This window comes from Pelecanus crispus, chromosome 15 (genome assembly GCF_030463565.1).
Source record: "Pelecanus crispus isolate bPelCri1 chromosome 15, bPelCri1.pri, whole genome shotgun sequence".
NCBI classification, from domain to species: domain Eukaryota; kingdom Metazoa; phylum Chordata; class Aves; order Pelecaniformes; family Pelecanidae; genus Pelecanus; species Pelecanus crispus.
The window spans coordinates 3,404,939-3,432,929 of record NC_134657.1 but is presented as its reverse complement, the minus strand read 5'-3'; the positions used below and the strand labels follow the sequence as shown (position 1 = coordinate 3,432,929).

General features: G+C 58.6%; 1 protein-coding gene across 1 annotated transcript; it reads left to right on the top strand.

The window, feature by feature from the left end:
* The first annotated feature begins 152 nt into the window (after positions 1-152).
* FHAD1 (forkhead associated phosphopeptide binding domain 1) lies at positions 153-27,559 on the top strand. Its single transcript, XM_075721725.1, is given in 31 exon segments — positions 153-248; positions 464-670; positions 3,565-3,835; positions 4,940-5,031; positions 5,331-5,418; positions 5,479-5,621; positions 7,250-7,373; positions 8,181-8,311; positions 9,745-9,810; positions 10,198-10,302; positions 10,798-10,905; positions 12,284-12,364; positions 12,760-12,912; positions 14,489-14,684; positions 16,322-16,392; positions 16,719-16,856; positions 17,769-17,876; positions 18,079-18,168; positions 18,408-18,633; positions 19,145-19,226; positions 19,640-19,755; positions 20,614-20,773; positions 21,112-21,220; positions 21,733-21,788; positions 21,790-21,892; positions 22,597-22,732; positions 23,567-23,694; positions 24,058-24,153; positions 24,985-25,205; positions 26,190-26,355; positions 27,476-27,559. Coding segments are annotated over 31 exon segments (3,951 nt in total).
* The last annotated feature ends 432 nt before the right edge of the window (positions 27,560-27,991 follow it).

Below are 27,991 nucleotides of genomic sequence, written 5' to 3'. Positions count from 1 at the left end.
TTTGGGGTGATTTTGTACAATTTTTAGCGCACGAGTTGGTCAAGACGTTTAGGGCTCTGTTGTGTGTGTTGGATGGGCGATTGCTAAATGAGTAGCTGTTTTTTTGGTTTTTTTTTTTTTAATGCAAGCATTGCAGGTGAAGGGGCCAGACGATGCGAGCTTTTCTGAAGAGTTCGGAGGGCTGTTATCAGCTGAAGCCGCGCACCACGACGATAGGCAGGCACGAAGGGTCCGACATCGTCCTGCAGGTAGGGGCGAGGAAGCCGACTGGCGTAAATGGGATGGCGGCGTGGATGTAGGGAGTAGGATGCCCTGGGGTCCTCCGTGAGAAGCAGAGGGGCTGCTTAGCCTGCTTACGCAGAGCTGCACAGCAAGGAGAGAGGGAGGCTTGGCAAATCAGTAACAAAACCTGAGCCGCTTTCTGGCAGGTTTCCCTGCTTGCCTGTTGATTGCCCGCTGCCAGTCTGCAGGTGTAGCAGATCATCACGCAGCCCTCGAATTCGCCGCCTCGGCCAACAGCTTCATCCTTCAGGACTTCAACTCCCTTCACGGCACCTTCGTCAATGGCTGCCAGGTCCAGAACGCGGCCGTCGGAGTGAGCCCGGGGGATATTCTGCGATTCGGCGCAGGGGGAGCATCCTTCGAGCTGGTGGTGGATGGGGCTGCCCAGGTGAGCGTGGGGTGCAGCTGCCCAGGTGAGCGTGGGGTGCAGCTGCCCAGGGAAGGGTGGGCACAGCTGCCCGGGGAATGGTGGGGTGCAGCTGCCCAGGGAAGGGTGGGCACAGCTGCCCGGGGAATGGTGGGGTGCAGCTGCCTGGGGAAGGGTGGGCACAGCTGCCCGGGGAATGGTGGGGTGCAGCTGCCTGGGGAAGGGTGGGCACAGCTGCCTGGGGAAGGGTGGGCTGCAGCTGCCCGGGGAAGGGTGGGGTGCAGCTGCCTGGGGAAGGGTGGGCACAGCTGCCCGGGGAATGGTGGGGTGCAGCTGCCTGGGGAAGGGTGGGCACAGCTGCCCAGGTGAGCGTGGGGTGCAGCTCCCCAGGGAATGGTGGGGCGCAGCTGCCCAGGGAAGGGTGGGCACAGCTGCCCGGGGAATGGTGGGGCGCAGCTGCCCAGGGAAGGGTGGGCACAGCTGCCCGGGGAATGGTGGGGTGCAGCTGCCTGGGGAAGGGTGGGCACAGCTGCCCAGGTGAGCGTGGGGCACAGCTGCCTGGGGAAGGGTGGGCACAGCTGCCTGGGGAAGGGTGGGCTGCAGCTGCCTGGGGAAGGGTGGGCACAGCTGCCTGGGGAAGGGTGGGCACAGCTGCCCGGGGAAGGGTGGGCACAGCTGCCCGGGGAAGGGTGGGTGCAGCTGCCTGGGGAAGGGTGGGTGCAGCTGCCCAGGGAATGGTGGGGCACAGCTGCCCGGGGAAGGGTGGGCGCAGCTGCCCGGGGAAGGGTGGGCGCTCCTCCCCGGGGAAGGGTGGGCACTGCTGCCCAGGGAATGGTGGGGTGCAGCTGCCCGGAGAAGGGTGGGCGCAGCTGCCCGGGGAAGGGTGGGCGCTCCTCCCCGGGGAAGGGTGGGTGCAGCTGCCCGGGGAAGGCTCCGGGAGCAGGAGCAAGCTCCCAAGCGCATCTGGGCGATCCTCGGGAAAGTCGCGGGGTGCGGGATGAGAATCTTGAGCTCCCTCTGCTGAAGAACCTCGGGAAGTTCAGTAGGGAAAAGGAAAAGCACGGGACAGGTTTCCGAACTTGCTGTTGGTGGACGTGAGCAAAGGTAGGTCTGGCAAATGTCCTTTTCCTTGATTCGCATTTTAAGTTTTCTCAAAATTCCTCAACTTCCCAAAGTTCCTACTAGCAGAGAAGCCGGCTCTTGGATGAAACCTAGAGCAAGCGAAAAGGCGCAGCCTTGACCAGCGCTTTGCTCAGCGGCTGCGTGCGTAGCTGGAGATACCGTGGTGTGCTGCGCGGCACAGCCAGGGCATGGCGGCTGACTTTGGAGGGCAAGAGAAATCCAAAGGGATTGTAAACTTGGAAAGAATGTGGTCGAACATAGTGGTGGTCTCCTGTCGCCAGGAAAAGAGCTGTTTAGGGATGTCTGTGGAGGTGATTGAGGTCCTTGGCTGGTTATACAGTGAAGGATTGACAAGTTCCAGAATTATTTGTATTATTTTGGTTCTTTAGCAATCCAGGAAAATAGATACTGACACAGAGTCCCAAAAAACTGTGTGTAGCGTGCCTGGTAGCGGGAGTCGCAGAGCCCGGTCTCCTAGCAGTGCCCATGTATGAATAAAACATAATTGGAGTCAAACCAGTTTGTGCACCAGTTTTGGAGGTCTCGGCAAGCTTGCTGGTGTGTAGCAAGGTGACCTGCCGAATCCAAAGTTGTCCAGACACCTTGGGCCTAGAGAAATTTTAAAAAAGCCGCCCAGATGCACGATGAAGCTGGAGCAGCTGGGGTGCCGGTGCTGGTTAGGTAAACTCGTTGTCACTGGAACCGTCAGCGTTGTAATTGCCCAAAGTATATGGGTGGGATGCAGTTTTGCACCGTGACACAGAGGGAGCCCTGGGGGTGCCCCTTCATTGCTCCGGGCTCTGCGGTCCTCCTTTGGTGGAATAGCTTTGAATGCTGACCCTGCTGACTGCCGAGAGTAAATCACCACCGCGTTGCACCCCGTGAAGCGTTCATGGTGTCTACTGCTACTCGTTTTCAGCAGTATTAGAGGAACACGTCGGAAAGAGGAGCGACACCCAGCTAGGGGTGACATCCCTGCGGTGCCTCTGAGTAGAGGACAAGCGCCCGGAAAGGGACAGCGTAATGCGATGGTGGAATCCAGCCGTGAGCAAGTGCCCAGGGTAGCATCGCTAGCAAAAGCGACGGGTGGCTTAGATGTGCGCTGGGAGAAGGCAAGGTGCCGGCGAAGTGGGGAAGGCGCGCGGGGGTCTTTGGCACTCTTCCAGCAAGATGCCAGGATATCGGCTGGGTGCTGGAGCTCTGCATCCAGGCCAGGTCCAAGGCCACGCTGGCAGATGTTTAGTTGGGTTTAGTTCCGCCCTGGTAATCGAGGGCTACGCGTAAGCCGGCATACGGGACCTTAACAGTGGCTTGTCTCTACCTTACCGGAAAGCTCTGCTCGTAAGGAGAGTAGCAGATAGCATCCTAAGTACGTGTCCGACCGGCCCAGCATAAGGTCTGATAAATGCGACGGCAAACCGGCAGTGCCCCGAGAGGCTTTGGTTTGGCGTGGTGAATGGGAGCGATGACAGGCTGGGACCGCGTGCGCGAGAGCCAGGAGAGGTGTGAGACGAGGGCTTCTGGATTTCCAAATGACACACGGAATTAGGGTAGCCTGATCTTGAGAGGGAGGAGCTCAAAAAAGCACCGAAATCCCCGTTAATATCTTTGGATTTCAGCAAAGTATGTGGGAATCACGGTCTAAATCTGATACTTGGGCAATGGAAATAGGACCGGACTAAAATTCAGCTGCCGCTCAGATCTGTGCCTGGGTTTTGTACGGCAAAATGCACACCCATCGGGGGCTAAAAGCCTTTCCAAAATCTTGATATCGTGGTCCTTTTCCACCGCAGATGTCCTATCCCCCCGTGAAACGTCGCACAGCGTGGACCGGGCAGCTCCAGCTGGTCGCAGAGCCCGACGCTTCAGCCCTCGCCGCTCCTCCCCAGCTGCCCTTGCTGCAGCGGCAGCGTTCCCCCGGCTCTCCCGGCGGCTGGGCTCCCGGCGCAGCCGGCCACGTGCCCCATCCGCCGCTGCGGAAGCGACCCATGACCGCCTGGGCTAGGAGCGTGGCCGCCGCCGTCCCGCCGGACGCTTTCAGTAGGACCTCCGCGGCGAGGCCAGGTACTCGCCGGTGCCAAGCGTGGCGGTTCGTAGCCTGGGGTCCTCCCTGGGCAACTTAGCGTTGAGTGGAGGGGATCCGAGCGGAGGCAGTTTTGAGCTAATCGGAGACCGTGTGTGGTCCTCAGCGGCGCGCGGGGCAGTTAAGGAAAGGGCTGTGACGTACCAAGGGGAATGCCCTGGCCCTTGCAGCTGAGCGCAACGTTTCCTCTTCCTTTTTCCTGGTGTGCGATCGGGAAAGGCGAGGACTAACTTTATCTGCGCCGGTGACTCATGCACCTATTCCCGTCTCCTGTTTGAAGTGCTTGTTTTTTTCCTCCTTTGAAGTGTAGTTACTGGCTGGAACTTTAAACTAACTTCATAGCTGATACGCGTCTGAAAATGAAGCGCGCAATAGCGGTGGAGCAGAGGCAAGGCTTTGGGGGAAGAGTGCAGCGGGAGTATGAGACTTTTGCCACGCGTGTAGCTTGTTAGGGCCTGGGACACAATCCGGTTGCGTTTCTGGTTTGGGGCTGGGTGGTTTGAGTGGTTGTAAGCAATACAAAGTCAATAGTGACGTGCCAAAGTACGGCGGTGCTCCGGAGCGGAGGTGGTAGCGTGCAGTCCCAGCAGCGTCGCAGGACGCGTGCGCGGGCAGGAGTGGAAATTGCAGGGAAGGTAAAGGGAAGGAAGCAGGTGCTCCAAGGTAGCACGTACTCACCTGATTTTTGGGAAGCGGAGCCACAAGGATCCGTACGCGCTCATCGCAGTGAGCATAGCTGTTCACACGTGGGAAGCTGTAAAAGCATCGCTTCTTTCTGCGGGGCCGGGCCATGCTGAAAAATCCGAGGAGCCTTTTTCTGCTGAGTCTCTGCTGCCCTTGAGGCTTTTTTGGTTCCCAGCGGCGTATTGTTCCTCTCTGGTGTGCAGACTGTTCGCACCGGTGTCTTTTTAGTGCTAAATAGTTGGTGTCTCTTCGGGTTGTGAACCGAGCTCACGGCCCGTAAAGTCGCCGCTGCCTTAGCATAGTTTAGAGGCGAGCGAGAGGGACGCTGCCAGAAGCATTACTGCTGCCTGCCACCACTTCTCGTGCCGACGTTTGCTGCTGCGGTGTTTGCTTTCTTGCAGTCTCGACCAGCGTCTCGGGCGACGGCGCGAGCGGTGCCGGGGGAGCCCCTTCCCTGGGGGCTCACGAGGTGGATCTCCTCCCGTGGGAGAAGGTGATGCTGGGGAAGGTGTGTGGGACGCCGTCCCTGCCCTGCTCCTTGGCAGAGCAGGCGAACCCCGCCGAAGGGTTGCGCGTCCGACCGCGAGCGCCAGCAGGGTGCGGGGGCTGTCGCCAAAGGGGACTGCTCGCGTGGGTGGGGGCTGCTGGGTGGGCGGGGGAGGTGGGCACGGCGGGACGTGGGAGGCCAGGGGTCCATGCGGTCGATGGCCGTGAATCGGTAACCCCTGGAGCGGGCAGCCCGGCGTCTCCGTAGCCGGAGAGTGACAGACGGCACCCGTAATCTGCCCGCAGGGTGAAAAGCTGCTGCGACCGGAGAAGGAAATGGGTCGCCTTTCTGGTTTGGAAACGGAACCGAAGCAGAAAGATGCAGCGATAAGAGGTGTGCCGGATGAGGTTGCAGCGATAAGAGGTGTGCCAGATGAGGTTGCAGCGATAAGAGGTGTGCCAGATGAGATTGCAGCGATGGCAAAGACCCTGGCTCAGGCAGCGGCGAGGAACGAGGTGGAGCTGACCCAGAAGCTGCTCACCTTCGACCGAGAGCTGGGAGCCAAAACGGAGGAGATCAAAGCCTTGAGGGAACAGGTACGGAATGCTTCGATCGGCACCGAGCGGGGAGAATAGCTCGCTGCTATGATCTACTGGTAGTTTAACACCCAGTTTTTAGGAGAACCAGGTTGTGTATCTGAAACCAAGGGGAACGAGGGAGGGTTGGGTTTTGGTTTTTTTTTTCCCTTCCAGTAGTTTTGGTTTGCGCGTTTGCTGGCTTTCTGTGCAAGTTTCCCTTACAGCAGCTGGTAAATAAAATCCCGTGTGTGTGGTAGGTTCTGTAGTGCTGCAGCGGGGAGGGACACGGCAGCCTAAGCAGCCTTTGGCGGGGGAAAGGCACGCGCGACCACCTCAGGCCAGGCAGCCGGACCCCTCGCTTCCCCGTCGCCCCGGGAAGGGACTGGGTGGTTGTGTTCGCAGGGGGAATACCCGTCCCAAAGGCAGCGCAGCCCCTGGGCGTCCTGGTGAAAATCGGCGGCTGGGTAGAGGAGAGAGGGCTTGTGGTTGTCGTGTCCAGGGGCACGTTAATAGCATGCACCTGCATTTTATGAGAGCTCAGAAAATGTCCTGGAGAGAGAGTGACGGAGTCCTCCTGAGTACCTCCAGCATGGGGAAAGGGTCCATCCAAGGCGGCGGTGCGATGCGAGGCACACGGGTCAGCAGCCGGGCGTCTTCGCCAGCCCGTCCCGGCGGCATCCTGCCCTCCCGCATCGCACTGGGTCTGGAGGAGGCTGCGACATGCTTTGTGCTCCTCCTGACTCTCTGGCGTGAAGAGGTGCTTGGGAGAGGCTGGTGGCTGCTGGAGAAAAGGCGATAGAATTTTGGGGTGCTGTCAGCATCGCAGCTGTTACTGCGCCGAGATGAGACGATGAGCGGTGCCCGTCTTCCCGGCGCTTTTCCTTTCTCTGACAAAAGCCTCTTCCACCTGTGGATTTGCTCATCTATACCCTCCAGTAATTGCTTCATGAAACCGGGCATTTGAGCGGTGGGAAGCGTATTTGTGCTGTCTGTGCGGCCACGATGTGCCAAAGTGGAGAGCACAGGCTATTCCCCGCTCCCGATTTCCAGTAGGGACTGTAAAAACTGTCTTTGCAGCCAAACACGAACATGAGTTATTAGTGGCTCTGGATCTGTGTTTGTGGTAATAAAAATGTGCCCCGAGAAGGAGGTAAATCTGCAGGCATTTCTGCCTGCTCCCGCGTTAGCAGCACCACCCGGCCCCAGCTGTGGATTCCCGGCGTGGCAGGCAGCAGGAGGCAGTGCTTCTCCATGCCTTTTATATCAGGATTTGAGCTCGAATGGTCAAAAATGAATTTAAGAAGATCCAATCTGAAGCAAGGACTGCCGAGAGTTACTCAAAGATGCTAAAGAGTAACCCCATCAGAGCGTGACCTGGAAGCGCCAGGCTTCCCTCTCCGAAGGGGGCTGTAATAGAGTGAATAAGCGCTCCGGCGAGGAATGTGGGTGAACCATAATGCTTCCTAGTTTTTACTTTCATTAAAAAAAAATCCAGCCACCAAGCCAGGAAACATGAGATTATTACTCTGCCCTTGATTGGTTTAGTGGTGGGCTTGGTCGTGTGAGGTTAATGGTTGGACTGGATGATCTTAAAGGGCTTTTCCAACCTCAACGATTCAATGATTCTATGAATCTGTGTTTTGCAGATCAGCAACCTGCAGAAAGGCTCGAGCCAGGTTTTTAGCCATTCCCTCTACGAAAGAGACCTGGAGATTGGAAGGCTGCGAAAAGAAGGCGAGAAGTTGCAGAGGGACCACGCTCTGGCTGCAGGTAGTGTATCCCTGGAGCTCCGGGTAGGGGCACGAAGCAGTTTGGGACTGGCTCTTGATGCCGAGTTGAGCGTTGGCAAAACTGTCCGGGCAACAAATGAATTGTAGCGGCTCGTAGTAGTCGTCCTACCTCTGATTCTGCGTGCTGAAGCTCTGCAGGAGTTGCAGGCGGTGGCTGACATGGCGAGCGCCCCTGGAGCGAAGGCAGGGAGTGCTGGGACTGAGAACTTTGTTAGGAAAAAAAGCTTCGAGCACCGACGGCAGGGCAGGCTCGGAGCCGCTCGAAAGCGGTGCTGGTCAGTGGGCTGCGGTGCGGCCCGTGGGGAGACCTGCCCACCCGAGCTGCCGCCGGGCTGCACCGCTGCAAAGGCCGCCTCGGAGCGCAAGCCTTCTCCAATGGCCTTTACGTCCGCCTTTATCGGACACGAGGAATGCAGCGTGCGCGCAAGCCGTTGGCTTTCGTAATGCATTCAGAGTAGCCAAAGTGTTCTGCTTGACCTCGTTGCCCGAGATAAGGGAGCAGTATCGGTGCTTGGCGGGGAGGAGGCATCAGAGCTGCGGGCGGGATGCGGTGCGGCAGCAAAAACGGATCCGTAAGAGCTGCTCGGCCTCCAGAGAGCATGTGCTGCGAGGCCCCGAGGAACTTGTTAGCGATGTCGTCGCGGAGCAATGGCCGGCACGGCATGCCAAAGCTGGATCCGCTCTCCGAGTCGGACAGCTGTCAAAGAGGGAGGACGGCCGCCCCGCAGCTAGAGGGCTTTTGCAGGGACACACTTGGGTAGCCTCTCACCAGAGCTGGTTTTCTCAGGTCTGGCGACCAGCCTGCAAAGAGAGATGGCCGGGAAGGAGCAGAAAATCCAGCAACTCAAGCAAGATGTGGAAAAACTGAAGAAGGAAAACAGAGAAAAGGACAATCAGCTAGCAGTCGTTTCTGCCAAGGTTAGCATCCCCTAAGGAGGGGCTCAGTAATTTACGGTCTCGCATACGGCTTAGCGTGGGAAACCAGGATGAGAAGGGTCACGCTGCTCTCTGTCAGGGACCATAGCAGCTATATTGATGTGGCTGTTTATCGGGGCGGCTGTAACCCGAGGGTCCTGGCTGCATGCAGATAGACGCTGCAGAGCTGTACCGCTGGGACGCAGCAGCGACGGGGCTGCGGTTTGGTCTGGGTGCCGTGCGATGCCCATGGAGCGGTGCCGCCTTCCCCGGCTGAATCCCCCTCCTTGTTCTGCCTTCGGGTACCGCGTGCCCTGGATTTCCGAGAGCACAGTAGCTGTTTGTACGCGCAAAGCGCTCGTGCCAAGATCCTCCCGAGGAGCCATGGAAACCCCGTCTTTGTGTGGCTCCCCGCAGCCCAGCCTGGTTTTTCCCCTAAAGAAAGCGGCCTGGGCAGCGGGTTGTTTCTCTGTATTTGCAGCTCCCTCCTCAATCGGCAGAGCCGCATCGTCTGCATAATAAGCGTGGAGCAGGCGCTGCGTGTTGGCTGGCTGACTAGGCACCGTGCCGGGAGATTTGAGTGATTCACCGTGCGTTTTAAGTGATGGAAAAGAGACGGGGGGGCTCCTGGGGTGCAGGCAGGGGCTGCCGCACCTGCCAGCCTGTACCTGGCCGAGCATCCTCCCCGAGCAGCGCTCCGGAGTTGAGTGATGCGGATCAGCCCTTGAACCGGTGGAGAGGGGATACGTACGAGCACTCGAGCTGCCGTGTGTGGGACGGGGACCAGGCGTGCCGGGGAAGCGTCCTGCTGGGTTGCCCGATGGCGCTCGGTGGCCCGCAGCGCTCGTGTCGAGGCAGAGGGCACATCCCAGAGCATCCCGCTGCGCTTTTTCCCCGCTCCGTGGATGCGGGAAGACCCGCAGGGAGGCGGGAGCTGGTGCACGCAGGCTCGTGGGAGAGCGACCTGGCTGCTTGGGGCAGGCAGAACGGGGCCGGTCTCTGAAACGCCGATACCCTGAAATGCAGAGCGGAAAGGCGCAGTCTGATAGAGCGCCGATTAGCCTGGCAATATCTGTTTCCATGCTGGTCAGGTTACCGTGGATGTTGTTGAGCAGCATTTGTCTCCTTTGATCCTTTGCCCCCATCCCTGGTTTACTGTTTCTGAGGCCAGAGGAATTTCTCTCTGTCGCGTACTCCCTGCGGATGTGTGTCCTTCTCTCAGCCAGGCAATGCTTTAATCCGGGTATTTCCAGGCACGGATCCTCTCATGCTCTCAGTGCCTCGATGGCCCCATCGTGGGCACTCCGCCACCCATTACGTTTCTGAGCACTTAGCTGGGCTCTAACGCTGAAGTACGTGTCGACGTCTGCTGCAGAACTGATGGTGTCTGCCTGCCCTGATGATTTTTTTTTTTCCGTGGTTGCCATTTGTTCTAGTGCTCCAGAATTAAAGAGGAAACGAAGCATGGACTTGGAGAGCGAGAAGTAATTGCGTGCCGAAATGTGAGTGGCGAGTCATTTGGGGTGATGGGGCACACGGGAGAGCCGCGACTGCGGGAATGCATCATTGAGAGAATAACTCGTCGGGCATTTTAAGGGAGTAGTTTTGAATCCAGCTCCTGTTAATAGAAGGCACCTAATGTGCCTAGCGAACCGGAGAAACGTAAACTCCTGTAGAAATGGTAACAATGCAGGAGAATGGTGTCGATAAGAAGAGTGACATTCCGCGGGGAAGCCAGTCTAACCGCAGTAAATATAGCATAGAGGAAAATTCCAGGGTAAACGAAATGGAATAGATGGGAAAATGTATTGCTGATCGGTTGAAATCCTCCTGAGAGGCAATGCCCAGCTCCACTGGTGAGAGCCTGCGCTGTCCCGGGGCTCTTGCAGCGCATCGGGGAGCTGGAACGCGAGCTGGAGGGGCTGCGGGGGGAACTCCAGAGGTACGGCGCCGAGCAGGAGAGCGTCCGAAACCAGCTGGCCGAGAAAGCCAAGGTAACCGCCCAGCTGCGGGGTTTGCGGCGGAGGGACGGGCACGGCGGCCACCTCAGTGGCCTGGCACAGGTGGGCAGAGGCGTGGGACGAGGGCCAGCACGCCCCAGGCACGCGGGCGGTACAGGCAGAGGGTCCAAACGCGCCGAGATCCACGGACCCCGAGGGAAGAAGGTACCTTGTGCAGCAGAGACTGCCCTCTGCGAGCGGTGGGTTAGGGAGTCAAGGAGGGGTGATGGCCCACGGACAGAACCCAGGCAAAAATCATAGAATCATTTAGGTTGGAAAAGACCTTTAAGATCATCCAGTCCAACCATTAAAAAGCGGCATTAAGTGTCCGATGCTGCAAACCCAGCCCTCTGCAAAAGGCTTGCTGCCTGTCTCCTGCTATTTCAAAGCTATATTTGCAGTCATCTGACATGAATAGTGGATAGTCGGGGTAAAAGTGCTTACGGCGTGATGTTCTGGTATCGCTTTGATATGCAAATGTCGTCGCAGGCTGAGGAGGAGCTGCAAGAAGCCCGTGCCAGGCAAGCTCTGCAGCTGCAGGAGATGGGGCGCAGGGAGCGCCTGCTGAGAGCTGACCTGGGGCGAGCCAAGGAGCAGGTAGGGAGGAGGCGGGGATGGGAGCATCCTCCCGTCTGGGCTGCAGGCAGCAAAAGTACGGGTTTTCCCACGGCGACGGACATCGTGCTTGGGTGCCTGAAAGGAAACGCAGAGTCCTGAGCACCACAAACCCTGGCGCGGGGCTTAACTTGTCGTCGGGTGCGGTGTAACAGACTTATCCACAGGAGTGGTGTAGGCATCGTAGAAGATGCAGCGAGTTTAATAGGATACAGAGATGCCCTCTACCCTCTATAATCTTAGTTATGCTGTCCGGGACCCGTGCAAACCCTTCTCCGTGCGTAGGTAATGCTGCTGCATGCAGAGGCAGCCCTTTCCAGAACAACATCGTGCCAGATCAGCAGGATAAAGCCGTGCTTTGCACAAGAAGGTCGTAGTAGCAGCAGCAGTAGCAGGGCAGCAGGAGATGTTCAGAAGCCACGTGGTCCTCGGTGGCAGGGAGCCGACAGCCTCCCCTGTGCGTGGTACCGGTGACCACGCCATGCACCTTGCAGGCGAAGCAACGGCTGCGATAAACTGCAGCGCCTTGATGCTGGCAGGGTGTGAGCCATTGTCCTGGTTTCGGCTGGGATAGAGTTAATTTTCTTCCTAGTAGCAGGCACAGTGCTGTGCTTTGGATTTAGTAGAAGAATGTTGATAACACGCTGATGGTTTAGTTGTTGCTCAGCACTGCTTATGCCAGTCAAGGACTTTCCAGCTTCCCATGCTCTGCCAGGGCACAAGAAGCTGGGAGGGGGCACAGCCAGAATAGTTGATCCCAACTGCCCCAAGGGCCATTCCATACCATCCGGCGTCATGGGCAGTATAGAAACTGGGGGGGTTGGCCGGGGAGCAGCGATCGCTGCTCGGGAACTGGCTGGGCATCGGTCGGCGGGTGGTGAGCAATTGCATTGTGCATCGCTTGCTTTGGATATTATTATTGTTATTATCATTATTATATTGTTATTATTATTATTTTACTTTATTTTATTTCAATTATTAAACTGTTCTTATCTCAACCCAGGAGTGTTTCTCGCTCTTGCTCCTCCGATTCTCTCCCCCCTCCCATCGGGGCAGGGGCAGTGAGCGATGGCTGCGTGGTGCTGAGCTGGGGCTGGGGCTGAACCACGACAGCCATCAGGGTCAAAGGAGGGGTGTCAGGGGAACCCTTGCGAAGCTGCACGGTGAAAATGGTGCTAAAGCAATGTCCTGAGGGGAGGGCAGGAGCGCGCATGGGGCCTCGGTGTCAGAGATGGCAGGCACTGGGAAGCCCTTTGCGACGCCCTTTGCATTGGCGTGTGCGGCGTTGGGTAGAGCAGACCAGCAGAGCTGATAGCGGTTCTCGGTGATTTTTGGTTTCTTGTGTCCGCCTCTGCCGTAGCTGGAGTCCTTCAAAACCCACGTGATGCGAGTCTGTTCTCCAGCGGCAGGCGTTGCAGGGAAAGCCGTAACGGAGCGGCAGGTGAGTTCGGATACCAGGGATACCAGCGCAGCGAGATGCTCGGTGCCTCCAAAGCCCGGCATGGCTCGAGGCCACTGCCGCAGAACGGCCGCAGCGCCTGCTCCGTGCTCAGCAGTGCTGGTAGCATCCGGGCGTCTCCGGATCTTAAGTCATGCCACAGCTATCCCAGGTTAATGATACTGCTCCATAATGTGAAGGAGACACCATCCTTTGTGTCCCCCAAAGCTTGGATGGAGTCAGCAGGCTGCACTGGGGAGAAGTCCCCGAGTCTGATGTGGCTACCAACTTGCAGCAAGTCTCGATCTTTGCTCACTGAGGCAATCTGTGGTCTCTCAGCTGAAAAAGGGTGTTAATATAAGGCCTTGATCGCCTCTTCCTTCGCACGCTTTTGCCAGGTGATAGAGAAGGTCAGGCAGATCTCTGACGAGAGCCAACAAAGTCACGAGAGAGAGAAGCGTCTGCGGGAGGAATTAAGCTCCAGGCTCGCGAAGGAAAAGGAGGTGGCTGCAAATGTCGAGGTGTTCAAGAAATCCCTGCGGGAGCTCCAGGTCAGTCCCTTAGCTACTGAAGACCGACAAGTGGTGCAGGGCGTCTTTTTGGCCTGAGGACAGGGGAGAGGGGAGACGCCTGCGCGTCGGCGCTGGGCAGCGCGCGGCTCTGCAGATCAGCGAGAGGTGAGAGCAGCCCCCAGAAGCGTTGATGGGAAAGAAATAGGAGGTGTCGCAGAAGCGTGTCCTCCCCTGGGCCTGCCGGCAGCCGTTCCCACCGAAGGCGTTGACCCGTGAAGTGAAGCGTCAGACCAAAGCGTGCACGTGCGTCCCGAACACGGGTTTGTGAATCCTGCCGACTAAGGTGATTTGTCGTGAATGAGTGACTTGACGCAGTTTGACTTAGTAGCAGTGTAGAAATCACTTGCGGAGAACCACAGGATTTGGTTGTGATATTTTAATAGCACTAAATCATCAGCGATTAACAAAGCGATTAGACAGAATTGATCGCGACAGCGACTTAGTTACAGAATCAATGATGGCAAGGTTCATTCTGTTGCTACAGGGAAGAAGTGCAAGGAAACTTAAATACGCTGAGTTGGAATGATTCACAGAGGGATCATGGATGCAGGGGATAAGGGGGACCCTCCCGTTGAGTCACGAGGTTCAGAACAGACCCCCTTGCTTTCCAAACTCTTTGTTGGAGAGGCGTCTGGGTGCGGCGGGGTCCGATCTTAGTCTCAGACTTGGTCAATGGTTTATGTGAATAAGCATAATATGTATGTGTATGTCTAGCAACGGTATAAGACTCACTTTGTAAAGAAATCATACGTCTACAGACTACTTAAATAGATATACACATGCATACACATAGACATGAAAATATATATATATATTTATATACATATACACACACACATATATATAAAAAAAAAGGGTATATGTGTTAAAAAATCCCCTCGAGTTCAGTGAAATGCTCATGTTGAATGTCTTGGCATTTCTCAACGGGCGAGGGTTGAGCCTCGAGGAGTGCAGGGTTTCAGCCCAGGCTCCACCGCTGGTCTTTGGCAATGAACCTCCGATTTTAGCAAACCTGAAGAGTTTGCTGGCTCCGAGAAGCGTCCCGCTCAGAGGGAGGTGCTGCTGCAGCCGCTGCAGTCCAGGAGAGCTCCAAGGGCCTCGCTTAGGACTGCTGTTTATAGGATCATGAGAGGATGGGCTTTAATCATCACTACATTTCCATCCAAGCCACGATCTGGGTCGGTAATTACTGGAATTCCAGTAACGATGATACCGCTCTGTTTCAAGGCTGTCAGGGGTAACTGATGGTTCTCGCTCCCCGCGTCAATCGTGTAGGAGTTTCTGATAAGGACGGGGCCGCTCTCCGCTTCAACCACGTAGGAGTTTCTGGGTACAATTAAGGGATGCCTGACTGACCAGCTCACTACATAAGGCCGTGGTCTGGCAGGAATTCCTGAGGTCATGAAGCAGTCAAAGAGAGAAAAGGTGGCGGGGGGATGCACCACCACAACGTGGCTGTCCCCAGGACTTTTTCAGAAGTGTTGCGTTATTTGCCGTGTCCCAGAAGCCCGCTAGCTGTGGAGGCTGGCTTGTTCACCCGCTGTATTTTTTGCAGGCTTGCCTGAGGAGCTCCTGCAGCAGCGACAGCCTGCGAGGGGAGCTGGGGAGGCTGGAGGCGGTGTGCCGGGACCCCTCCGTCTCGGCCATCGGCGCGGCGGTGGTGGAAACGGCACGCGTCCCTCTGTCCTGGCTGGAGGGCCTGGAGCGGCTCCTGGCCAGCGCAGGGATGGACGTACGCGCCTCCGGCAAAGGTCCGTGTCCCGCTGGGTATCCCTGGGAACAAACCTGCTCCGGGGGGGATGTCCTAGCTAGCCAGCCGTAGAGGGGAAAGCCCGGCGTGAGCCACCGCTTGGCGATGCCAGGCCCCGACGTTGGTGCAAATCTCGGGCAGTTTGGGCAACTAAGAAACTAAGAGCGTGCATGCTCTTATTCCCTGCCTCTGCAGCACCGGCCGCCCCGTGTAGCCAGTGGACTACAGTAGCCTGCAGCCGTAGGACTCGGCGGGGTTTGCTGGGGGACACGACGTCTGCATGTGGAGGGCCCAAGCTGCTGACATGGTGGTTATTCAGTCAAAGTGGGTTTTGCCTTGGCAGCGTATAGGAAAGGCTCCTTGGCGGCATATAGGAAAGGCTCCTTGGCAGCGTATAGGAAAGGCTCCTTGGCGGCATATAGGAAAGGCTCCTTGGCAGCGTATAGGAAAGGCTCCTTGGCGGCATATAGGAAAGGCTCCTTGGCGGCATATAGGAAAGGCTCCTTGGCGGCGTGTAGGAAAGGCTCCTTGGCGGCATATAGGAAAGGCTCCCTGGCCGCGATTGTGGCCGTGGTGCAGGCTAATATCTCAACCCGTTGTCTCAAGGTTGTAAATTACTTTGTCTTCCCTTTCCTGTGCCACCTCTGTTGCGGACCGGCACAACAATTGCTGCGCGGAGTTTGCCGACGCCAAGTGTAGGCGGCGAGCAGGTGGAGAACCTCAGCAGCTGTAGAAGCGTAGGTCCGTGTCAAAGCATCAGATGCTGCGGAGCGTCGCTGCAGAGGAGTCGCGGCTCTGACAGCAGTGTGGGAGGGGGAGCGTCGCTCTCGTGGCTGCAGGGGGGTGCAGGATGTGCCATGTGCTGGGCGGCAGAGCAGCATCAGCGAGGGTGCAGGAGGAGCTGCGAGGCCGCTGTGGTTAGGAGAGTGTTAACGATGGCACCAGGAGCACCGTGCAGCAACGAGGCGTCCTTGGCTCTTGCAGAAGTGTCAGGCTGCAAGAAGACGGGTGACGCAGCGAAGCGGGTGACGGTGTGTGACAAGGAAAGCGTAGTCTCCTGGTGGGAACAGGCAGCTGGGCTGTGTGCGCAGTCAAGCTCCCTTCCAGCAACGTCTCTGCAATAGCAGCTAACTCTGAGGGGTGGGAATGTGCCGTGGTTCCAGAAAGCGTGGAGGGGCAACCTTCAGCTGGCCCCTAGGAGCCTTTCCAAGAAGATCTCTGAGCCTGAATCCCGAAGCCAGAGGCTAGTGAGGGTCTCCAGGCTAGTGAGGGTCTCCGGATGCAAGGCAGAGCTGTTGCCCACGGGTCCCTCCTTCCCCGATAGCCGAAACCAGCGCGTCCGCTGCCCCAGCCTGGGAGGGAAGCCCGTGTTGAGTGTGTTTGCTGGGTATCCCAACGAGCGCAGGGCTGGGGGACTGTGTGGCAAGGTGGTGCGGTCCCTTCTCCCTGCTGCCTATGGAGGAATGTGGACCCCCACCATCGGGCGAGGGGGGCGAGGGCCAGGGCTGAAGGGCAGCGGTGGCCGAAGCGAGTTTTGCCAGGAGGCGAGTGGTGTCCCCGGGCCTCCGAGGATGCTCCGGGCGGTGTACGTGGGCTGCGTGAGCAACCCGTACAGCGAGACTCCGTTGGCTTTTGCAGGGCTGTTGGATGCTCTCGGGAGACTGTTGGAAAACAGTCAGGAAACTGCGCAGAGGAATCGGGTGTTACAGGTACAGAAATGCATGCGTACGTAAACCGAGTCAGTTGGGGATCTTTCTCTATCGGTAAACACGATGGTAGTCCTAAGGGAGCAGGTGTGGGACCCGAATTGGGAATGTCCGGTAGCAGAGTTCCCTGGGTCTGCCGTAAACGCAGGGGAGCGGAGAGGACGGAGCCCGCTGTCAGCGTGTGGGTGTCTGTATCCCTCCCGTGGCAAGGATGGAGGGTATATCTCTTTTTTGAAATGTTTGTTAGCGAATGTACGCAGGATGCTTATGTCTCGCTCTGCTGTCGACACGCTTCCTTTAACGCCTCTGTATCTGCTGTTTCCCCGTAGGCCGAGTTAGGGAGGGTCCAGGAGTCGCAGGCAGCTTTGCTGCAGGAGCACGGGAAGGAGCTGGAAGCAAAACATGAGCAAGACCTACAGATCAAGATCAAGCAAATAATATTGGAAAAGGACAAGGAGAACAAAGAGGTACGGCGGCATGGTTGTTTTTTGGGAAAAAGACTGTTATGCAGGAAAAATAGGCGTCTGTGATAGCGTTGCCGCGTGAGGAGAAGAAGTCTCGAGCCCCGAACCGTCTAGGTGCAGTCCCACGAGCCTGGACATCAGATATCCTCCTATGTTGACGAGGGTGATTGTAACTCCCCAAAGCATCCACGGTGGAACTGGCAAGCATCTGGGTAATGGCAGGATGCGCTGCTGCCTGTGCATCCCTGGGAGAATGCAGAAAGCGAGGAGCATCACCTCCATGTGTGAGCTTAGGAAGATGTTGCGTTGCCTGTAGTAAATGGACCGCAAGCGCGGGTAGGCTGCCTTGCAAGCCTTTCGCTCCCTCCCTTCCCCTTTTAGGTGCGGAACTCCTTTTAGGTCTGTTTTGGCTGGAAAAGTACATTCCTTGTGGAGCGGGGGGGTGCTGCCTGGCAAGTTCTCGCTGGGTCACCCTCCGTCCCGGGGAAGCCCAGGTCATCGAGCCAATGGCGCTGGTGCAGGACATAGAGTTAGTAAAGGTGTGAATCGGTGTTTTGCTGTGTCTGCACGTTGTGATGGGGACAGTGCATCGTGGTGGTCTCATAAGACAGTTTCTAGCAGGCTTTGGCATCTGTCGCTTTTGGGAGCGGTTGTTTCCCGGCACCGAGTTTCCTGAGGAGGCAGGTGAGGAGCAGCTAAGCGGCTCCTCCTTGGTCTCTCTGCTGTACCTTTCCCCAGGCGCTCTCGTCCCCTCTCTTGTCAAGTCGCCTCATACCCTGTCAAGGTGGTCTCCCATAATGTGCCCCTGCTCCAGAGCGGGGACCCTCCTGGTTGCTTTCCTCGTTGGAGTCGAGGTCTTTTGCCTAACGGTACGATTTTTTATCTGTACTAAAACTGTGGGCTGTCGATTTTCAGATTCTGGAGAGTGCTCTTGCCGAGGAGAAAGACAAGCATGAGCAATCCATCGAGGAAGAAAAGAAGAAGATCCGAGACCTGGAGAGCCACCTGAGAAGCATGACTGAGGTCAGTGGCACGCACAGGAGGCAAAGCAGACCTGCTCACGCTTGGAATAAAAAAAAAAAATTCTGAAGGTGCCGTGTCGCGGGGTCATCTGTTGGTCAGGGGCCGTCAGCGGACTGTGGACACACGTAGATGCATATCTGTGGAGAGCAAGGTGGATTCTTGCAAGCTTGTTAACCTAATTACTGCTAATTTCCTCGTGTAGGCAATAGCAAGGAAGTCACAGGAGCAGGAAGCTACAGACAGCAAAGTGAGAGAAGCTGAGCACAAGCTGGAGGAAGCCGCAGCGCGAGAGGTAATTCCCACAGCCCTTGCGTGCAGGCAGAGGACGGTGGCGTAGGTGCGGTTTTGGTGAAGAAGGCTTCCCCGGTTCCTGCTGATGAGGGCGCAGGGCACTGCAGCCTCCCCACTCCCTGAAATCCTTCCCTTCCCTCTGTCCTTCGGACCGCTAGCCAGGAGAGACAGTGCTGATGGGGATCCCAAAGGAAAACACGTGCAACGCTTGCAACCGGGAGCGCGCATCTTGTTTCCTAGGCGGCGTTACGGCAGCGGGTACTCGCGCGAGACGAGCAGCTCAAGGCCGTTCAGGAGGAGAATGAGTTACAGAGGCAGAAGCTGCAGGAGGAAATAGTGGAATACAAAGAGCAAAGCAAGCAGCATTCTCTGACAATTGTGGCTTTAGAGGACAGCTTGCTGGAGGCCAAGCAGCAGCAGAAGACACTGGAGGAGGAAAATGCAGCGCTCGTGGGAAAAATGGAAGGTAGCTAAGGGTTGGGTGGGATGAGTGCCCACTGGGAACCTTCTCAGTGAACGGGAAACGTCTATAGAGCGGGAGTAGGGCATTTACTGCCACGGCAAGCATTGTGCGAGATGCCGGTTTGAGGTTTGCCTGCATGCGGGACGAGCTCCGTGAGTCCCTGAAGAAGCCCTTTCACAGGGAGTTGCCGTAGATCGTTCAGTGCCTTTGGGGATGGTTGGCAGTGCGCCCCGGTCACGGATGGGGCTTTCCCACCAGAGGAGGGCTCTTTGCCCTCTAAAGCGACAAGACTGGAGCGCTGTGGGCTGCAGCCAGGCATAAGTGATCCCGAGCAAGGAAGGATGTAAGGAATTGTCTAGGTGCTGTTGGAACTGGGCACTAAAAGACACGGGTTTCCAAAGAAGGGGGTCCTCAGTCTTCAAAGCTGTCGTGAAGGAAAGGATATATGTAGCGGAAGCGAGCAGGCTGAACGCGTTACAAAGAAGTAAATGGCCTTTGTTAATGTGTCCTGTAGGGTTTTGGGGCGACGGCAACAAGTTGACATCGGGAGCTTGGCTGGAGGCTTCTCCTGCCGCAGAGTCGCACGGTTGTCTGAGGTAAGCGCCGCTTGCTGATGGTGGTCTTGTTCAGAGGGGCTTGGAGAAGAGCAGCTATCGCTAGGAGAGCTTCAGGAAGACCAGGGGGCTGGCTGTGACTTGTCCCGAGATGTTTTTTTGCCTGTGATGGTGAAAGGAGTCCTTTTGCTCGGCTGAGATGGTCTTAGGTGCATACAGCATCAAAGCGATGCCAAGGAGCACGTGAGCGATCTGCCGTCCCGTTTGGACGGCTCCAGGTAAGAGCAGCGAGCTGGCAAGTCCCGGTGCCGCAGGCATGAACCTAGGGGACTGAAAGGCAGTTGAGAAAGTAAGGTGTATGTATTAATCGTGGGATGCAGCTCAGGAAGGCGTGCGCAGGCTCCATGAAATGAGTCTTTCGGATGCACTATGAGATTTGCAATTATCTGTCTCAGGCAATTCAGGGAGGAGCTGGCAGTGGCGCAGAGCATGCTCCTGTCCAAGGAGGCCATCATCGCTGGACTAACGAAAGAGCTCGCGGAAACCAGAGCCAGGATGTCGGACATGAGAGGTGGGTGAAGCGTCCTGCGTGGTTTCCATCTTCCCAACCCTCCTCCGAGCAGTAACAAGGGGAGGTACTGGTGGGCACACGCAGATAATGGGAAATAGATATCACCGTCCTGAAGCAATGCTGTTGCCCTGCTCCTCGGGGCAAAGCGGGTGGTCCGTTCCCTTTGGGAAGGTGAATTCCTCCCTGTCCTTGGCTGAGCGATAGCCGCGATAGTGAGCAAGGGTAACCAGATGGAGCTCGGGTGGGCAAGGGTGAGGCTGTCTTTCTCAAGATCCCACTGGTGGGATTCTTTGAGCCTAAGGTAGCCTGGGAGAGCCTTGCCTGGGATTCCTCGGTGGGCAGGGCCGTGCTTTGGGGAGGCTTTGTGGGAGCAGCCAGCAGAGCGGGCAGAAACGAGCCTGAGGCTGGAAATGAAGGGATGCGCATGGCTTGCTCTCGCTACCTCTGACGGTGCAACGCAAAAGTAGGGACAGTGCCTCTGAGGGAGGTAAGAAGGTAGAGGTCCCCGGGTGAGGACGTGCTGGCAGCCCTGTTCTGCTCCAAAGTGAAGTTGGCTCCAGTCTTGTTGCTGAAGTTGCCGTAGCAGGTGGCCACTCTGGCATATGCCTGCATAGAGAGACTGGCCTTGCACTGAGATTTAGTAAAGCAAGGTCTGTTGGTGCATCCCAGGATCCGAGGGCTGCTGTCGAGGGCAGGGCAAGGGTGTGCGGGGACAAGCTCCGTTGTTGCTGACGGCTCCCGCGCGGCTGCGCTGGGAAAACGGGATGCATCCGTGAATGTCGTTTTACTGAGAACTGCGGATCACCCCAGGCCGGGTGATGAGACAGCCAGAAACCCAGGAAGCTGTCGTGTGCCTAGGGGAGCTGAGCGAGGAGCAGAAGGTGGAAGTGGAGCAGAACCTGAGCCGGCTGAAATGCCAAGAGCGGGAGCTGAACCTGCTCAGAGAGAAGCTATCCCAGGCGTCCAGCCTCGTGGAGAAGAAGGATCGAGCCCTGAAAGCAGCAGCTGAAGAGTTAAGGTACACGCCGCTGTGTCCGGAGGCTTTGCAAAAGCTGGTCGGTAGATTCCCGGCAGCTGATGGCATTTGGGTATCTCCCCGGGAGCATAAGGCAAGTTTGAGAGTGTCAGAATCGAGCTTCGCGATGTTGTCTCAGCGGAAGCACCACATGAACTGAAACGGGGGCTTGGTGGAGCTCATGCCGCTGGACGCATAACTAAGTCACTTGTAGCTAAGTGAACGCGCCCACCCACGCCGTGGTAGTCATCGGCGGGTGCCCGGCATGCTGCTCTCCGCAAGCTGTTCGGGCGACCTTCGTCCGCCACGGTGTCCCACGACGGTCTTGTCTCTCGGCACAGGCAAGCCCAAGCCCGCTGCCAGGCGCTGAAGGGTGCTTCCCCAGAAGAGGCGGAAAAGCCGGAGGATGCTCCTGGGACGCCAGCGCAGGCGGGTGAAGCCTCCGAGAGGGTAAATCCGCACGGATGCTGCCGAGGTCTGGGTTTGCCAAGAGTATCGAGCGTGCGCGCCGTGTTTCTCGGCATGGTGGCAAGACGGGGCAATGGCCGGCCAAGCCTCGGCTCTGCTCAAAGCTGGCTGCAGGCCGGAGCGCCGGCCGCCCTTTCCCTCGCCAAGGGCTGCCTGTGCCGCCGGCGAGGCGGGGTAGCCGCGCTGGCAGTGCTCCCGCGCAGGCGTTGCTGCTGGCTAATGAGCTGACGTTTGTGCAGCGCGTTGGAACCGTGAAGCGTCGTGTGTGCTAACGGCTGCGATAATTGCCAATTAGAGGGGACAGCAGCGCACCGAAAGATCTGCAAGCCTTCCCTCCTTTTCCCAGCCTTGCTCAGCCATAGGTGCTGGCTATGTCGGTGACACAGAAGCCATTGTAGGGTTGAATGTGCAGGAGGTAGGCGTAGCTCGTTGCACAGGACTAAAAGCTCCTTGTCCTCCGGTGCTGAATTCCTCAGTGATTTCCCCGGTGCTAGAAATGGGAAGAACTCACAGGTGGCTGCAGCAGCAGCAGCAGATGGAGGGACTGTAGAAATCGTACAGCCCGTACCGCAACAGCGGCAGACAGCGTGCCAGCGGGGAAGGCTGGATGGGGGGCGGCCGAGCGGTGACGCAGAGCCGGATGACGAGCGGGAGGTGTATCGCCCGTGTCCTGTTCTGCATGTAGCGACGGGGAGGGGAAGCGCAGAGCGCCGGAGGCGCAGCCCGGCCAAAGCCGCGGTTCGGGAGCAAACCGCCTCTCGCCGAGCAGTGCCGCGGGGCGAGGGCGGCCAGACCCGAGCGGGCAGCATGCAGCCAACGTTAGCCGCGTGCAGGGTGCGACGATGGGCCTGCCCCGTGCCAGATTCTTGGCTGTTCATCGTAATGCAGCACGCTGGATGGGGCGGGCATAGGGAAAGGCACGTGCCTGTGGGCACGGGTGTAGTTTAAAAGAGATCGTGTGAGGTCTCGCGTGAGATCGTGTGTAAACGCAGGCCACAAAGCGTATCGATATTTGTGCGTAGGAAACGGTAAGCGCAAAGTGCAAGAGCAAAACGCTGTCGTGGCCGTTCAGAGCCATGCACCGTCCCTCTCCCAGCTCTCCGGAGCATTTGCAGGGCTTATGTCCTCACCGGAGCGTGGCTGGCGCAGCGGGGTGTGAAAGGGGTCTCCGGCGGTGCTCTTCTACCCCAGAAGAGCAGAGGAGAGGGTGTAGGGGGAGATGCTCCATGGGCTGTGCTCTTGGCACGTGCCAAGTGACCGGCGTCTTTCAGCAAGGCTGCATGTAAGCCAGGTTTAAGCTGAGCTCGGGTTGAGCCGGGTGCAGTCTGGGCGAGAACCAGCCGGGCTCCTTCTTCCAGGAGCCGGCGCTGGACTTGGCTGAGCTCGGGGCGAAATGCCGAGGCCTCAGGCACGAGGAAACGATCCAGCGCCAAAAAGAAGGCTTGGCCGAGCTCCGGGAGAGGCTAAAGATGCTGGAGAAGAGGCAGCCCTCAGGTAAGCGTGGCCGTCGCAAGAAAGGGGAGATGCGTCCGTTTGCCTTTGGCTGGCCCCGGGGTCTGTGCCGGTGGAGCACGTAACGCTGGGGAAGGCGTGATGGGCTGTGCCGGGGGCTCGGGCTCTTCATTCACGACGGGCTCAGGCTTTTCCCTTGCCAAATCAGCTCGCGCGCGTTAACCCGTGCGGCTGCTGGGAAAACACCTCTGAAGAAGGCTGTTGAAAGGCCCTTGGTGTCATCGGCAGGCGTCAAGCGGTGGTAAGCATAGGCGTGTGAGGAAGTGGCATTTGCAGGAGCCAGCGAAGAGAGGCAGCTGGCGAAGGGCTTTGCGGCGGTCGCTGCCGTGCAGAAGCAAGCAGGCGTGCTCGAGGCAGGAGAGAGCAGCTGTCACCTCGAGGAACCGAGCCGCGGGTGTTGCGGTCTTGCAAAGCTTTGCGAGTACTGTACGCTGGGAGAATCTGTGGCTCGCCCTAACTCATTCTTTTTTGGTCCCTTTCCACCACGTTTCTATCCCTGTATCGAGGGCAGGATAGAAAAGCAGCACCATCTCTGTTAGAAGCTACAAGTAGAGTAGTAGTTTGGGGTGCAATCGCTGAACGGCCATCGGAAAAGGACGTTTGCATCCTACTGAGGTAGAGAAAGCAATGCCCAAACTTTGGGATAGCGATGTCTGCAGGGAAGGCCGGTGCAGGCTGTACTCCATAGCCTGCGCATCTCTCCGTGCGTGGTCTCCGTAAGGGGAAACGCGGTGAGCCTCAACGTGTTTGTGGTATGAAGCCACAGCACGTCCTACGGAGAGTGGAATGACTCGCTGCGTGTTTGTGTGCCTCCAGCTGTCGTGAACGTGGGTTTGGAGCCGCTGGTGGTCCTGACAAAAGACCTACCGGAGCAAATAGTCCAGAAAAGAGGTCTCGAGAAGGAACCTGCGCCCGTGTCGGGAGCCAGAGCGGAGGCTGGCACGGTAAGAGGGCAGTTTGTGGCTCCCGGTGCTCGTGGCTTCGTTGGGAAAGTATTCCCTGCAACAGGGAGAATTAGGCTTTCGCATACACCACCTGAAATGCCAGGGGGGAGAGAGAGGTGCCAAACCTGGCAGCACGTAAGACGCAGCCCAGCGGAAGGCATTGCTCGCTGAGGGCATCGCAGCCCCTGCCAGGACCTGCGTGTTGCCCAGCACCCTCGGCGCAGCGCTGCTCGGGGATGCGGGAGGCTTTGGGACGCGGTGGTGCCGGGGCAGCTTTCCCGCGCAGCGGAAGGGAGGCTGGAGGCAGCTCGAGCCAAAGCCAGGCGATCCGTGGGCTCCGTCGCTCTTTCCCTGTCTGCGCAGGTTCCTGGCCGTGTTCCCAATGGGGGCTCGCCCGGGGCTACCGACGAGGCAGCGAGCTCGGAGGTGGCTGATGCGATGGACCTCGGCGAGAGGATGGTACGTGAGCGATAGACCTGGTCCAAGGGTACCCAGCGCTCGTAGAGGGTAGATCGTTTTTCAGGCGCACCACGGAAGTAAGCAGCGGGCGTCGGGGCTCCGCAGGAACGCGGTCGAGGATGAACTGCATATTGCGGGACACGGGGCGCGCCGGGCGTCTGCCGGGACGTCTGGGGACCCTAGAACATGCAACGGCGCATCCTTCTCCCCTTCCCGCCTAAGGTCTTTGGGGGCATTCCCTTGGGCAGCCAGGGCTGATCCTCAAGGAGAGGTGGGGCTGGCGAGGACAGACACCTCCTCCAGCGTCGCTGCCTGCTAAGCGATGCGCAAGAGGCCGCGCAGCGATGGAGGCGGCTGCCGGAGGGAGGTGTCCGTGGGTAGCGTGGCGGGCGGGTTGTGAAAGTGGGTCGCTTCCCTCCGAGAAGGGCAGAAAAACGCTCGGCGGGGGAAAATGGGTTGTCTTGAGTAGGGCAAAATCCGAGCGGCCCGAAGAGTCGTGGGGCTGGGAATGGAACGCCGGGTGCAAAAGGGGCTGGCCTGGAGCCGGGATGTGCTCCGGTGCGGTGCGTCGCCTCTCCGAGTGCCTCCAAGCGTGCACCCGCAGGCATGTGTGAACCGCAGCCGGCCGTCTTTTCCTGAGCACTCGGAAAAACTCGCCCAGGGAAAGCAGGCGTGGAAACGAAGCAAAGGGGAAGGCGCGCGGCAGCGTCCTTGGATGTTTCCATCCCCTCGGTAGAGCAGAGCTGAAAGCAGGCGGCTGAGGGGCGTGATGTGACGTGGCAGAGGAACCGGCAGGCCTAGTAAATAAGGCGTTCCTTGTGCTTCCTGCAGTACCTTGACGTGCTTGGTGCTCTGGGAAGCCTGATGAAGGTGAAGGAGCTGTCAGGAATGCAGTCGCTGAAGCACCTTCCTCCGGAGGAGAGGGAGAAAGCGGGACTGCGGAGACAGCGGGACCTGGAGCTGCTCTACGAGAAGATCAGGAACCTCAAGAGTCGCCTGGAAAGAAAGGAAGAATTGCGGCAAGATTACGAGGCCAGCGTGGAGCAGCTCAGGTACCGAAAGGCGAGGCGGCTGTCGCTGGCCCCGGGTCCGAGTGAGACCGAGTCCTGGGATGCGAAGCGATGGGGATCTCGGGGAAAGGAGCGGTGCAGCCCCTTGCCGGGCTGTGCCTCTGCCTGGGGCTGGGCGCGGTGTGGCCGCAGCAGAAAAATGAAGCGTTAGGAGAACCGGCGAAACGTCCTCCCGGTTCTCTGCAACGGTGCCTCGCAGGGCCCTACGCAGTTAGGCGGTGTCAGAGTCGGGGAAACCTTGGCAGGATCCCTAGCCTGGGGCGGCCGGAGCCCGACCGGCAGTGGCATGGGCTGGGGTGGAGGGACGGCGTCGGCAGGACGGAGGCAGGCGCCGATGGGAAGGGCTGCCCAGACCGAAGGCGATGCTGCTGCGCAAGGCGAAGCGTTAGGGAGCGGGGAGGAACCCGCGGTCGCGCTTGTGCAAGGCCCGCTGCTGCTCGCTGTGCAAATGCAGAAGTCCTTTTGCCCGCAGCACCGGAAAAAGCGGTGTAGAAAGATAATTTTGGGCTGGCGTAAGTATGCCGCTGCAGGCAAAGCGAGCAAGAGGTGCGATGGCAATCTCCGAGCCAGCGGTGCCGACGCAGCCGCCCAGAGTCCCTCCCCGGGCTCGGACGCTGAACAGAAGGGATCGCAGCCATCGCCACGCATGGGGTGGGTGTGAGGTGGGGGAAGCCTCGAAGAGGCGGCATCTCGGTCTCAGCAAAGACAGGAGCACAGGGTTTTCCCACGGCGTAAGGAACTGGAGCCAGGAAGGCGTTTGCTAAGACGTGGCCGGGTCCTTGCAAGGTGGTAGCAGCTCTGACGTCCCTTAGCATCACCCCGTGGTGTGGGGGGCCCTAGGAGGGATGCAAGCGTGATGGGGTGTTGCTCGAAAGCCGTCTCTCCCAGGCAGAGCCCAGCTGGGGGTCGAGGGGTCGATGCGGCTGACAGACAGACGGACCCCCCCTTCCCTCCTGTTTCGCCCAGGCTGACCCAAGCATCCCTGCGAAAGTGCCAGGTGGAGGTGTCCGAACTAGAAGATGAAGCCTACAGGGAGGCAGAAGAGAAGGCTCTGCTGAAAGAGGCTCTGGAGAGGACGCAGCTCCAGCTGAGCCAGGAGAAGAGGCTGCGGCGAGCGGCCAAGCTGCTCAAGGTGAGAACGTGGGAGCAGGTGAGAACGTGGGAGCTGGTGAGCAAGGCCCACGAGGACACCGGGAGCCCCAGGAGCCAAACGTCCCCGTGCCCGAGCGTTCAAAGGCAGGTGAGGGTGGTCAGCAGGCACCTCCGAGGTCAGCGAGGCGCTGCAAGCTGTGTCTGCACGAGGGATGCGCGGCACAGCCGGCACGCTCAGCTGTTGGTAAGATGCCCGAAGCGAGTTGTGCAAGTAGAGGGAAGGTGAATTGTGGTGTTAGCCGGAGCCTCGCGGAGGACAAGGCGAAAGTGCCGCTGCCAGGCTGTGCCCGCTCTCCGGGAGGCAGAGTTGGGAAGGCATGAAGCCCTCGGGTCGCTTGGTTGCGCGTAGTGGAGGCGAGGCAGGGCAAGTGAGCGAGCTGTCCGCTGCCGCAGGAAATGCCTCCCCTCGCAGGTGCAGACGCATCATTTTTGCTCTCGCCAAGGTGCCCGCTCGGGAGGCGTTTGGTAAATGAGGAGCAGGGCTTGCGGCGAGGGAGCCCCGGGGCATCAGCGGGCTGACACCCGCAAGGGCGTTGTTGGCTCAGGGGATGCCTCTCTCGCACGGGGCACCTCTGTGGTGCGCTTGCTGCAGCCAGAGCGGCAAAGGAGCCCGGCGTGGCGTCTCGGCAGAAGCCGAGAGCACCGCGTAACGCGCTTACGTAGTTTTTGCGATCGGCTGGGAACACATGGTGGGTCTGGCGTGGTTTTCGGGTCATCCGGTACCACGGGGGGCTGTGTCCTTCTGCGGCGGCAGAGGGGCAGACACCAGACGATCAGCCAGGAGCTCTGTGCGATGCTCGACTCGCGCACTTTATGCGACAGTCAGCTCCATCTGTCCGGGACCTGGGATTTTGCGGTCGGTCTGACCGCCCCAAGAGGCTGGACATCCTGGGGGCCCGCTGCTCAGCCGGGCTCGGCTGCCCGGCGGCATCCCTGCTGCCGAAGTTGGAGGGCGATGCGTGCGTAGGCGGCTGTATCACTGCGTTTGGGCCACGCTGGGCGAGGGAGAAGGGGAGGCGACGCGCGTCCCACGGGCGGGGTGAAGAGCACGCCAAGCTCTCACGGGCGAACGCGCTGCTCGATGTCTCTCTGTTCCGCAGCCTGGAGCCAAGACCCCTCCCTGCCCGGGAAAGCTGAAGGCCAAAGAGCACACGGCTGAAGCCGTCAAGACGGGAAGCGCGTAGAAGGCACCGCGCAGGCCTTCGGTAGGCGAAGGTCCGCAATAGGAACGGGCCGTCGCGCCGCGGGCTCTGCGACGGCGGAGGTGGTACGAGGTGCGTTTGGAGGAGCCGCCGCCGGGACCCCGTCGCTCGTGGGCGCGCTGGTGTGACCGTACGGCATGTAGGAGCTTATTTTTCTGCAGTACGTGTCCCATAGCGCGTGGTGGGGTTGATGGCAATAGAAAAGGTGGTGTGCGCACAGCCCAGCGTATACGTGTGTGTGCATAAATATATACGTGTGGATACAGGCCAGCGTATGCAGTTTACGTGTGAAGTTAATTGCGTGGGGCCTGTCCTGTCCCTGCGGAAGCAGCCTCGAGCACGCGAAGCCTGCATGGCTGGAATTGTCCCTCGCAAGTCCCGCGCCCTCCGGTCCCCGTGGTGCCACGGGGGAGT